Here is a 12616-nt window from a genome sequence, read left to right on the forward strand (position 1 = left end):
CACAACCCTGGAATCAAATTTAATTTAAGATGAAGACGGCTGTTATTTATAACTATAACAGAGTAAAGTGTAGACCTGCTGTTTTGATAAAATGTCTTGAGATAACATGTTATGAATTAGTACTACTATGTATGTATTTATTGATTGAAGTGCACATTTCTTCTTATGCTGCCTAAGGACACAAGTAACTTTTTCCATGAATGCAGAGGTGTGGTCTTTGACAGCTTTTATTCGAAGGTGGAGGAAACATTTCGAATCATTTGAGTGCAAATGAGAAGTAACATTTCTTCCATATACATGTATTTACAGATGCACTGGCACTTCGATGCGCTTTAGAGGCAAGGTTAAAAACTCAATTAGTGGAAAGAAAAGGAGAGGGTGCTGAGCACACAGGTCAGATAGGGCACACTCTGTTACATAAACTCTACATGCTTTAAGTTTGGGAATGTTACGGTGTAAAGAAAACTTGTTTTCCTGATGAAGAACTTGAGACAGAGTATAGCTGCGCTGAACTCTGCTGAACCGTTGACTTTGGACTTATGATTTCAAATGTTTAAAGTAAAAGGAAGAAAGAGAAATGCTTAGCTAAGTGCATCTGATCTCCTATCAGTCAGCTATCAGTGGAGGCTGCGGTCTGCAGCGGGACTCTGATGGCCCTCAACTGTCTGAAGTTGATTCCTCTTCTGGTCAGTTCCAAGCAGAACCAAAGGAAGAAGGAACCAAGAAGAAACTATTTCTACAAGGCATCCACTGAAAAGTCTTCACCTTACTTGCTGTTTATAGCGGTGGAAGCATGGACAGTGGACAGGGTGCATAATGGTATTTTAAACTGAAAATGCACCTCCATAATAATGCCTGGTCCCTGACCCTGTGCTGCTGTTGAGCAGGCTACATTATCCTCTCCCCCTACAAACAAACTCTGCTTCAGAATAACAAAACAAAAAGTTAGCCCAATGTGGGAATTATCACTATCACAAGCCTCTTTTCACAGTTTGTCAGAAGTAATGTTGACCTGTGGATGACATTGATGCAAAGTGTGGGGTTCCACAGTGCAGAAGAGGAGGGGTGGGATGGAAAGGGCTTCTTAGTTTCATTAATTCACTATCTTGTCTGTTTTCCCCCCCGGTGGCATCAAGGACTTGTGATCTTGAGGCAAAACATATAATAAAAAAAAAAACTAATAATATGCAAGTGTCCAAATTCAGTTCGTTTAGAGTCTATTGTAGAAAAAGAGGAAAAACTGATAAATTGAAGATCAGCAAAGCAAGTTCTTGGTTCTCAATTCTTCTCCTCGGCCTTCACCTCCTTTTTCTCCTCTTCTTTCTTCTCAGTCTCCTTTTTGTCCCCTTCTTTCTTTCCTTCTGAACCCTTGTCTTTTACCGACAGTTCCTCCAGCTTCTCGGCCACTTTGTTTGCAGTTTCAGTCTCGCCTGCAGCAAAAATGTAAAACGTGTGGTTAATCGAAAAGCACTCAAAATTTCACTACAAGTCAGATTTGTGTCTTCATGTACACCTTTATCAGATTAAAACTTCCCCTCTACTTTCACTTTTGATCTCAATATTCTGCCTTTTTTTAAAAAGCAATTAGAAACCATTTAAATGTTAACATTGACTGTGTGGACCTGTGGAAAAACAATTTGTCATGTAGCAGGACATAACGACACCAGCCTTTTGTAAGGCCAGTTAAGTGTTACATTCTGCATGGTCATGTAGCAGACAGAAAAAGTTCAATGCTGGAGACAGCAGCAAAGAACAGAGTGAGTCTGCAAACTCATGAAACTAGACATGAGAGATGAAATGTTACACTAGCCTTTTACATACTGCCATATCAGGAGGGATATTTACGCCTGTTACTCCCCGTCTGCCATGTGTGACACACGTGGCGGGGGAACGGTGGGGCAAAGTCTTTCCTCCTCTGATCCTCCTTTAGAGGTGGTCACAGAGGCATAATGGAGAGGGAGAGCGTGGTAATGTGTAGGGTGGAACCGTGCTGTGTGAATGTGCATGTCTGAGTGTCTATGTGGCACTCCTGTTGCCTTGTGCACTTCCACCACTTTGAAATGTGATGTGAAACCACACACTGGGACACCAATGTTGCTTCAGTTGTTTCACACTGCAGTGCACCGAGGTTTCAAGGTCTTGTAACACATCATGAAAACCTCAAAAGCAGTGTATAAGAAGGTTCTATCGATAAATAATACATGCATGTTGTCATGTTACCTGGATTACCACTCCAAACAATAAAACTGCTGCAGTAGTGAACATTTCAAGAATGTCTTTTAAACGTGACTGATAGATTTACATACCTGTTTCCTCAAGACTTTTTCTGACCTCCTCCTTGCACTCATCAAACTTTGCCCTGAACTTCTGAGCATCTGCAAACAGAACACACAGAGTATAATCACATCACCATGCTGTAGTGTGATAGCCAATAAGGCTGCTTAATCATGCTGCGTTGAGAAATTGGGATAAAAGCAGATCAACCAGTAAGAAAACAGCTGCTGGATGTTGTCCAGAGTTCAGATGCAGAAAATAGACTTCTTACAGCTGCTACTCACTTCAGTCTCATCACAACATGCTCCAAATTAAAAAAAAAAAGTACTGCCTATGGCACCCTTCATGCGTCATACTGAATTAAATATATAAATACTCACTTTCTGCATTTAAAAAGCGTACTGCCAGGAGTTCAGGTTTGGGGCTTTCGTCAGCATAATCTGCTAGTGTGTTCCACACCCACGCCCTGTCACTGCCAGCGTTGGGCTTCAGCTCCATCGTTGGGACAACTGTAGTTCACAGAATGGGGACAAAGTTAACACAAGGACAGATGTATTCACTAACAATAAAGGAATCTATTGTTTAGTTGTTGCGTTAGTTGCGGTTGATTTAAGTTTGGAAAACGTTTAATCCGTCTGTAACCTTTAAGGGGAATAAATATTGAGTTATGTGGCAGCTATCTGAGCAAATGGGCTGCTCATGTAAGTGTGAAGAATCCTAGCTTCAGGAAATAGACTAAAGAAAAAAAGTAAAGTGTCCTCCATGAAGATGATGGTGTTAATGATGTATATTGTTCCAATATGTCCATCAGAAAACCATCATACAGTAGGATTGAATCACCTTGTGTTTGCATTTAAATATGTATTATTCCTGGTCATCATTTCATTTGGAAGTTTATCTTGATGTGCAGTTTTCAACAGGACTCACTGTGATGATTGGCGCAAATCTTCAAGGTTCGGTCTCTCCTCATCAGAACACGAATCGTGCCCTTCTCTTTGTGTTTCAGCAGCTTGATGTCACCAGTTCCCCTCTCCTTCCACTCAGGCGGGTCGTTCTCAGAGGCAAAACGGTAAAGTTTAGCCCGCCTGGGAAGTCAATGGCACATTTCATTTAGAGAGAGCGCTTTGTATGAATACATTGATATAATTGATCCACCTTAAAGTCCTGTGTGTACCAGGAAAATATACATCCTATCATTACCTGTCTGTAAACTAAAAAACATTTTAATCCAACTTACATTTTAAAGAGTTCCTCCTCATCCTCTTCTAATGTTTTCACATCCTGCTCAGGAAGGGACACAATGGGCTCAAAGTGGGGATCATGATTGGTGTCCTCTACATTATCTGCAGGGGTTTCATGTTCTTCCTTTTCCTGGAGAGAAGCAGTGGATACGTTTCATTAAACGAACAATATTCACTTATTTGACGCTGACATTAGAGCAATAAAGCAACACAGGTGTGTGAAAATTTTATTGGCTGTGCGTCTAATCTTTAGAAATAAAAGGGATGCATTCCTGTGACAGGCTGAGTTATTATTTGAGGGGCACAGTCAGTGTTAGCTTGGTCTCTACCTGCAGCAGGTGTGTTTTATGAACCAGCTCTCCCCACCTCCATGCATCTGTCTCATCTTCATACATGATTTTTAATTTTTACCCCCTTTGAGCGTTAGTGACAGAGACACAACTGGGGGACGTCTGTTTAATATTTGCAGTTTTTGCCGCTAATACCGTAAAAAGCTTCACGTCTACAGCTTGATTTGTTCCACTTTGGTGATACATCAGACACCTTCAGTAAGTTTTGATCAACTCCTAGTCATCAAAGATGCAGATGCATTTCAGAGTGCTGTGAACTGACTGTCTGTCCAGTGCGCCTGTCACAATACAGTCCTTTCATGGCATTTTGCTGTGAATCAAGAGACTCCAAATACAGTCACAGTAGTCACATCAAGAAAGTTTTGTTTGAATTTTTGTAGGGACATGCTGAATTATTTCACTTACGATATTACACAAGCAAAAGTGTTAACGGAGTGAAATGTTGATGATTTTAACACTTGGTACAACCATGATACCGATATCTGACCGACTACATGAATTATTTAAAGACTGAACATGTTTCGGTAAAAATCAAAGGCTAAATGTTTCGGGTTTCCGTAGACTTAAACTAGACAATATTTTGAGTTTCCCTTGACTAAATGTTTTTTAGTTTCCCTTGACTAAAACTAGACTAAAATGTTTTGGGTTTCAGTCGACTAAAACTAAAAAGGGCTGAAAAGACTAATCTAACTAAAACTAACAGGCATTTTTGTCTAAAGATTAAGGCTTAATCTAAAATAGCTGCAAAAATTAACACTGTAACAAAGTGACTTTTAACACTAACAACAGACCAGGAGTGCCTGAATGGAGGGATTTAAGAGCTCATTGGTTGAGTCAAGCTTTTGTAGGGGAAACTACCAAAGCCTTTAGTAAATGGTTGTTGCTGAGCAAAGCATCTTTAATTCTATTTAGGGTGGTAACTCACATGGAGACGTGTATTTAGATTCAATCTATGTCAATAACAAATCATGGCTAAACAGTGTGTATAAATATAACTGAGGAATAAAGATGACTAACTTATCCAAAAGGTGTACAAGACGTGAGCTGTGCGTAAACGATGCAGCTATGTGCAAACTCATCCCGAGGAGAGGACACGACTCAGACTTTTTGATTTGACTTCTTGCTTATGAGGCTTTGTTAGCTTTTTGGTTAGCAGCATAGCTTGTAAGCAGTTTCCCATAGTAACACAGGAGTCTTTGCGCCTGAAGTTAGCTAAAAAAAGAAGAGTAGCATTTCATACCAATAACGCTTTCAGAGTCAATTTAATTTAAATAGACGTCAGGTGTAACGACAAGGGAGTCCTAAATAAAGCTGGGTTGCTTTTCATTGAGTGTAAATCCACAGAAAGTTGATGAACTTTGTGAAATTCGAACCAACTCACTGTGAAGTCATCTGGCTGGTTTCAGGCCTTCACTAGCATGCTAACCAAACGCTCACTTCTTTCTTTTTTCTGCTTTTAAACGTGTCGCTTACATTTAACAAGATATATCCCATATGTTCTTAAGTGAAATTATGTGAGGTCTTAATGGTGTTCATCCCATCTCAACTGTGTCACTGATAACAAACAGAGAAAACACGAAGTCACGGACTGCAGCGCCCTATCACAAGGCTAACATGTACGCTGTTAGCAGCTGCAGTGCTGGGGCTAACAAAGGCACAGGTAGAGAGATCACCTGTTATATCTACCAGTCACACAGGTTATAATATACAGTGTTATGATAACCTGCGACAAGGATAAGTTCCTTTAAGAGCCCAGAGAGTGATAGTTACCACGCATTCAGTGACGAGTATGATGCTAATGTTAACATGCTGACAGGTTGCCCACTTCAGAGGTTTCGCAGCTCGTCAAAGATACCTTTAAGGGTTCCTCTGTAGACTCTAAACATCATGTACTTCTGTCAGAAAGAGCTTTTAACCCTCATAACACGCTGTGCCATTTAAACGCAGCCTTTATAGCATCACTAAAGCAAACATCATTGTCGGCATTTCTGGCTCGCAGCTTCCTTTGCAAACTTTGCCGAATTCTGACCAATTAAAAATACTTTTAGGATAAAATTCCGACTTTAGATCGTTGGTGATAAACTAGATGGTCTAAATTAAGTGACCTTACCTTCGTGTCTGCCATAGTAATTTAGATGTTTGTAGATTATGGAAGTAGTTTGGTAGATTCAAATCCCAGTCTGGCCGCCGTTTCCCTTCAGCCACTCTCACTTCCTGCTTCAGCTTTCGCGCGCCGAATTTCCTACGTATGCCCGCGCACACATCGTGACAGCGCGCGCACCCACTCGTCTCAGAGGCTTTATCAGGCACATGTAAAAAAAAAAAGAAAAAAAGATGTTCATGTGAATGATAATTAATACATAACTTGTGTTATTCTACCTGAAAAAAGTCGTAATATTAATATCCAAATGGATGAAGACTCAGCACCTAAAGTTCTGCAATAAAAAGAGATACAAACAGGGAAACTGGATCAGCACAATCTTAAAATCTTTAAAATGAGCTTGGAGATCCTGTATCCCATTCATTTTTTTATGTATATATCTATGAATCTGTCATAACGGAAATAATAATAATACATAATAATAAACTTTATTTCTTTAGCACTTTTCTAAACAAAGTTACAAAGTGCTTCACAGAACCCCCCCCCCCCCCCCCCCCCCCCCACAAAAAAAACCAATAATAATAATAAATATAAACAAAAGATAATATTTAAATAATATATATAATAAATAAGTGAAACATTTGAACATTGGCCTTAATTAAAAGATATAATGAAGGTATTATTTCATGTCTTTCCAGGGTTGTCATGAGGAAGGCTGGACCCCATAAAAAGCTTTGACATTGGGCCTCAAAACCAACCAGGAACAATTGCTATTATTACTGATGATCCATCAAAAAAAAAAAAAAGACACTATCAAATTTCATAAAAAGTGCTGTGGTTATATTTTAAACCTTATCCAAGCCATACAAATTTAAAAAGCTCATTATTGTACAGCTTGGTTTAGTCAGTCTAAATAAAAGAACACATATTAACTCGTTGAAAATTTAAAATGATTAAAACTGTACTTGGAGTTCAAACAGAGAATTAAAAAACAGTGAATACATGAGTATACAGTCTCAGTTGTGAAACATTTTGGGTGAAATAATGAAACAGTATGCCGATAACGTTGTAGCTCAGTATTGACGCCTGTAGCTTTAAGAAAGTTCAAAGGTCATCGCTGCATACACGTGGTTTAATCAACATGGCGGCGCCCTAAACATTTTAGAGAGGAGTGTTGTAGAAAGTAAAAGTAAGAAGGTAAGCAACATGAAATACGCCAATTACACTTCTTTTGAAATTGGCTTTGACTTATTATTTACAAAACAGGAAAATATAAACTGTCATAAATAGAAATAGATACTGACGTGTCGTTTACAGTACATGAGACAAGTCTGACAAACCAGCCGTAAACATTATCCACCATGTGTGGTCTGCAATTGATTACAATTATTTCAGCTTTGCTCACAGCTGACACTTTACGTCTTTAGTATGTATTGTTGCATCTACATAAAGGAATTTAAAAACTGAACTTATCTGCTATTGATTACAAAGTTACGTCTCCTCACTTTAAGATGTTGCAAAACCAGGAAAACAAACTTTCAGTTGCGCAAAAAGTTTAAGTTGAGTTTAGATTAGAGCTTTTTTTTTTTAAATGATGTGTGTTTATTGAATGTTATAATAACTGATTTGTCTTTGAATTTTAATAAACAGAAACATGGCAGATGTAAGTGACAGCCCAGTGCTGGATCCTTCCCCCTCAAAGGAGAAGACTGATGACCTGCCTCAGGACTCCAACAACGATGATGTACAGTCTGACATGAAAGAGGGGGAGGTTAGTGAAGACCCCAGCATGTACCGCTACATTAAAACTGACCTCTTCACATCTGAGATCTACAAGGTGGAAATCAGGAATCTCCCAAAGTTCATCGGCTTCAACGATCTGAAGAAGTTCCTGGCCAAACACGGCCTCAACCCTCACAAAATCAAGCTGTTCGGCAAGCAGACGTTCGCTTTTGTCACGTTCAAGAATGAGGAAGAGCGAGACAAGGCGATGAAGATGGTTCACGGCATGCAGTGGAAGGGTCAGGTTCTGAGTGTCAAGCTTGCAAAACCTAAAGCAGACCCCATCCTGAGGAAGAGGAGGCAGGAGGAGGGAGAGGGCACAGGAGGGCAGCCTCCATCCAAACGTACAGAGAGGGATGAGCAGGAGGAGCCGCTCAGTGTTCAGATAGCCAACGTGGTGACTCCTTTGTGGAACGTGCCTTATGAGGAGCAGCTGAAGAGGAAGGAGCAGGAGGTGGTGGGGGTTCTGCAGAGGCTGGCCAAGTGAGTGGAGAATTATTTTAAGGATACATACATACAAATGTTTGTCCATGACAGAGCTGCAGCAAGTTTTTTAGAGGCCTAAAACTATATGAATAGAATCCTCCCTCTTCTGAGTTCACTATGAACACCTTAAGCACACTTAAGGGTGACTACAGTGCCTTGTGTAAGCATCCAATCACCTTTAGACTTGAATGTTTTAAATTTTTGTAACACAGAAAGCATTTTCTTTTTTTAATCATTTGAATATCAAGAGAGATAAATCCAGACAGCAGACATCAATCAGTCAATCTTTATTTGTATTGTGCCAAATCACAACAAATGTTATCTCAAGACACTTTTACAAACATAGCAGGTCTAGACCCTGCTCTGTTTAATATTTAACAAAGACCCAACATGAAGACGGGATGTTTGATGCACAAGGAGTAACCTGAGCACCTGATCTTAGTTGGGGTCTCACAGCAAACAATCAAATCTTTGGATATTTATATTTGTACATAATTTTGAATTCCATGCAATGTTCCTCCACACATGCATACACACATTTCAAATGGATGACTATTATTACAACAGTCCTTTCCATGTATCCCCAATAATAATGTTTCATTTGTAGTTTAAAATGACAACATCGGATGAAGCTCAAGGGCCAGAATGTTTATGCAGGGAACTGGTTTATTTGGTATTGTATTGTTAATTATATTGAATATGTAAATTATGTATTGTTTGGTATTTTTATTATTTGGATTGCAAAAAAAAAAAATTAAGATTTTTCCACCTCTAACCATTCCCTCTGCAAAAGTGCTCCATTGATGTTTCAGGATTTGTTGCAGATTGTTTTAAATAATAAAAAAGTTTAGTGCTTCTTTTGGCATTTTAGAAAATATCTAAAATTACTACACTGTTTGTGTTTCAGAGAGATTGGCAACACCAACAAAGCCCTGCTGCCCTGGCTGTTTGCTCAAAAAGGGAAATACAACAAAATGTGTTGTCCCCTGGAAGCTATCCGACCCTCTCCTACACAGGTATGTTTACAGGCTGGGTCCATAACATTTCACATTATACTGAGAGACGTGTCATACTAGTGTAAGTTCAGAAAGTTGAAACAGACAGCATCCAGAGTTCAATATCACTGTCTTTTTTAAGGAGTACAGTAAGTGAACTTGAAGAAGTTATGTCAGTAATAAATACATTTGTATTCAAAATCTTTAACACTGTTATTTATTTTCCTGTGTCTTCACAGACGGAGTACAGAAACAAGTGTGAGTTCCTCATTTCGATGGGTGCAGATGGCGAGGATAAGACCATCGGTTTCCGCCTGGGGAAATACAAAGGCGGCTCCTGTGCGGTGGTGGGACCAGCAGAGACAAGTCATGTCTCAGCTGAGGCAAAGAGAGTGGTCAGCGAGTTTCAGAAGTTCATCAGGTATTATTGAACGGTCAAGTTAGGGCACCACAAGATGTGGCTTAGGTGAACAGAACTGCTATCACATATAAGGCTTTGTGCATCTCCTGTGTCCGTAGATTTTTATATCACAGTCTAAAGATGTTGCATTTCTGCTATTGCATTTTATGTTCTTCTTCACAGGACAACTCAGTACTCTGTGTACAGCCCTGAAACATATGAAGGACACTGGAAGCAGCTAACTGTGCGGACTACAAGGACCAAACAAGCCATGGCTATGGCTTTCTTTAACCCACAGGTAAGGAAATGTATTTATCATGCTGTTTTGCTAACAACTTCACATATCTATACTTTTTTTTTGATCTCTTGTACTGGTTTCATTTTCTAGAAACTGGAAGAAGAGGAAATCAATGCATTAAAAACCTCCATGAGGAAGTACTTCACAGAAGGAGAGGGGAAAGACTGTGGATTAACCTCTCTTTACTTTGTCAGAGAGGGTCAAAGGTAATAAAAAACCCTAAATATATAATATACTCTTTCTAAGCTCTCCCAATGTTCAGACAATGTTGTGAAAGTCTCTGAGGATATTTGCTTTGAGGATTGTATTGATTTTATATTTTTGTGGCTTTGAAGGACTTCTCCAAACCTGGAGGACTTGCCCTGTGAGCTGGTGTCTGGAGAGGGCAGCATCAATGAGGAGCTCCTGGGTCTAAAGTTCAGAATATCTCCTCATTCTTTTTTCCAGGTGAGAAACATTTACCTCAGAGATTACAGAAGGCCTGTAGGTTTTATTAATGTGTACTATAACATAAATACAAGTGATTTTTTTTTTAATGTAATGAGTAATGCTTTTATTTTACACCACACAAATGGACAGATAGTTCCAGCTGTTGTTGTTTCCAGAACTCAGGTCTTATTCAGTCTAATGCAGTCCTCAGTGTTGGCCCATGTGTCGGTGTTTGTTCTGTTTTAAAGGTTATTACAGGGTTGTAAAGATGCCCTTTGCAGGTGCTGCATTAGCTTATGTGTGGGACCATTCATCTTGCTCTACCGCCCTGGAAACAATTAAAGTTTTTCTAACGCTGAGGTAGTCCTTACTCTGAGGTAACCGTTGAAAATGTACCCTTGACCGGTGTTTTAAGAAGAAATTCCTCCAGTCTGAAAACACAGCTGTAAAGCTAGCAAACCAGCAGTGCCAGGATTATCAATCAATCCATCTTTATTTATTCATTATAATGTGTCTGTCTGTCTGTCTGTGTGTGTTACCTCGCAGGTGAACACAGGAGCAGCAGAGGTGCTGTACTCAGCGGTGGGGGAGTGGGCCCAGCTGGACCAGGAAAGCACCGTACTGGATGTGTGCTGTGGAACCGGAACCATCGGCATCTCTCTGGCTAAGGTGACTTTAGTAAACTTGACTCTGTTAACTGAAGTGTGACTTTAAAAACTGATAGAAGTTTATAACAGATATTGAATCAAATGCACCTGTCTTCTACTTTATGTATCTAATCTTTTTTCATATGTTTCCTCTTTATTGTTTACTTCTGGTTCACTTGTGAAATACTTGTTGCATCACATTTTGAAATGGCTGTTCTAGCAAAAGATTGTGAACAAAACTCTTTTCAACAGTTTCATTCTTCCTGGAATGGAAACAAAGTTTGATGTTTGTGTTGATTTTTGCTTCTAGAGGGTGAAGAAGGTGATTGGGATCGAGCTCTGTCAAGAGGCAGTAGAAGATGCCAAAGTTAATGCAAAGCTCAATGGTAAGATGCTGAATAAGTAATTACAGGCAGCGATCTGTGTACTCATGTTTGAATGGGGGACATAGTTATATGACAACATTTAGATGTCAATATGTGCGTTTGGTGTGATCTTCAAGTTTAGCTTTCATCTTCTTTGGGTTTGTGATCACTCCGTTTTGATCTTAAGGTCTGAGTAACGTGGAGTTCCACTGTGGAAAAGCAGAGGATGTGTTTCCAAACATCCTGAATGCTCTGGTGTCACCAAACCTCACAGCCATTGTGGATCCACCGAGGGCAGGCCTACGTGAGTAAACTGCAGAAATGTGAACTTTAAATTGAAAAACCTTTAAAGTACGTCATAATTAAAGTTATTGTGTCATCAAACACAGATTCCAAGGTGGTGCTGGCCATCAGGAGAGCAGAGCACCTGAAGAGGCTGGTTTATGTGGCATGTAATGCTAAAGCAGCTATGAACAACTTCATCGAGTGAGTTCATGTGGATGTTTTCCACAAACAGTTTGTATTTGACTTGTTCTTTAGTTGGGGAAATCTTTAACTTTACACCACAAGTGAAATAAGAAAACATCAAACCAGACTTCATTTTGAAACTCTGACCTTTATCTTGTGCTTTTTTCTTTCAGTTTGTGCAGAGCTCCATCAAACAGGGTTCACGGTGCCCCATTCCGTCCAGTGCGAGCCATGGCTGTGGATCTGTTTCCTCAGACGATGCATGTAGAGATGCTTCTGCTGCTGGAGAGAGTGGACTACGATTCCCCTCAACAGCAGACCAGCAGCACTCAGGAAGAAACGGCGTCATAGCCCTAAGAACAGGCTTTCCATATTAGTATGCATACAATGTGTACTCTGATCAGCCTTTACATTAACATTAGTTGATACATTATTTCCTGTCATTTCTTTAAGTATCTGCCAGCTTCAATAGTCTCAATTCTTATGGACCAGGTCTTAAAAATTAAATTTTACCACTCTCAGGTGTCTTATCCATTTAAGTTCTCTTATTGCATAATAAAATGAATATGCTTTATAGACTCTTTTCCTGCTCTCTTTTTAAGTTTGAGAAACATATCAAGGTCTCATAAGACCACAAAGCAGCCTAGATTAATCATTCAGTGTTAGGACTCCTGAGTTTCCACACACCCTGCACAGCTGTTAAAAGCAAATAAACGCTCCACCAAATTGAGACCCATCGCAGTTTGTCAATTACTTTGTCTGTGACTGAATAACACAAGC

General features: G+C 39.6%; 2 protein-coding genes and 1 non-coding gene across 3 annotated transcripts; 1 reads left to right on the forward strand and 2 right to left on the reverse strand.

The window, feature by feature from the left end:
* Positions 1 to 209: 209 nt before the first annotated feature.
* On the reverse strand, positions 210 to 6157 carry ranbp1 (RAN binding protein 1). Its single transcript, XM_034691353.1, has 6 exons — positions 5976 to 6157; positions 3512 to 3645; positions 3202 to 3359; positions 2655 to 2783; positions 2307 to 2375; positions 210 to 1430 (listed from the first exon to the last, which is right to left on the reverse strand). Exons 1-6 carry the CDS (start codon positions 5988 to 5990, stop codon positions 1279 to 1281), a joined length of 657 nt encoding a protein of 218 aa, XP_034547244.1. The 5' UTR covers positions 5991 to 6157; the 3' UTR covers positions 210 to 1278.
* On the reverse strand, positions 1639 to 1767 carry LOC117819656. Its single transcript, XR_004632594.1, has one exon. It is a non-coding gene; the product is annotated as a small nucleolar RNA SNORA77 (small nucleolar RNA).
* An 874-nt stretch (positions 6158 to 7031) lies between the features above and the next one.
* Positions 7032 to 12568, forward strand: trmt2a (tRNA methyltransferase 2 homolog A). The gene is made up of 12 exons (XM_034691355.1): positions 7032 to 7163; positions 7617 to 8231; positions 9142 to 9250; positions 9469 to 9650; positions 9813 to 9927; positions 10018 to 10133; positions 10263 to 10374; positions 10903 to 11025; positions 11314 to 11389; positions 11556 to 11672; positions 11758 to 11854; positions 12010 to 12568. The coding sequence occupies exons 2-12, from the start codon at positions 7621 to 7623 to the stop codon at positions 12185 to 12187; spliced, it is 1836 nt and encodes a 611-aa protein (XP_034547246.1). The 5' UTR covers positions 7032 to 7163; positions 7617 to 7620; the 3' UTR covers positions 12188 to 12568.
* Positions 12569 to 12616: the final 48 nt, after the last annotated feature.

Source organism: Notolabrus celidotus, chromosome 9 (assembly GCF_009762535.1).
Source record: "Notolabrus celidotus isolate fNotCel1 chromosome 9, fNotCel1.pri, whole genome shotgun sequence".
NCBI classification, from domain to species: domain Eukaryota; kingdom Metazoa; phylum Chordata; class Actinopteri; order Labriformes; family Labridae; genus Notolabrus; species Notolabrus celidotus.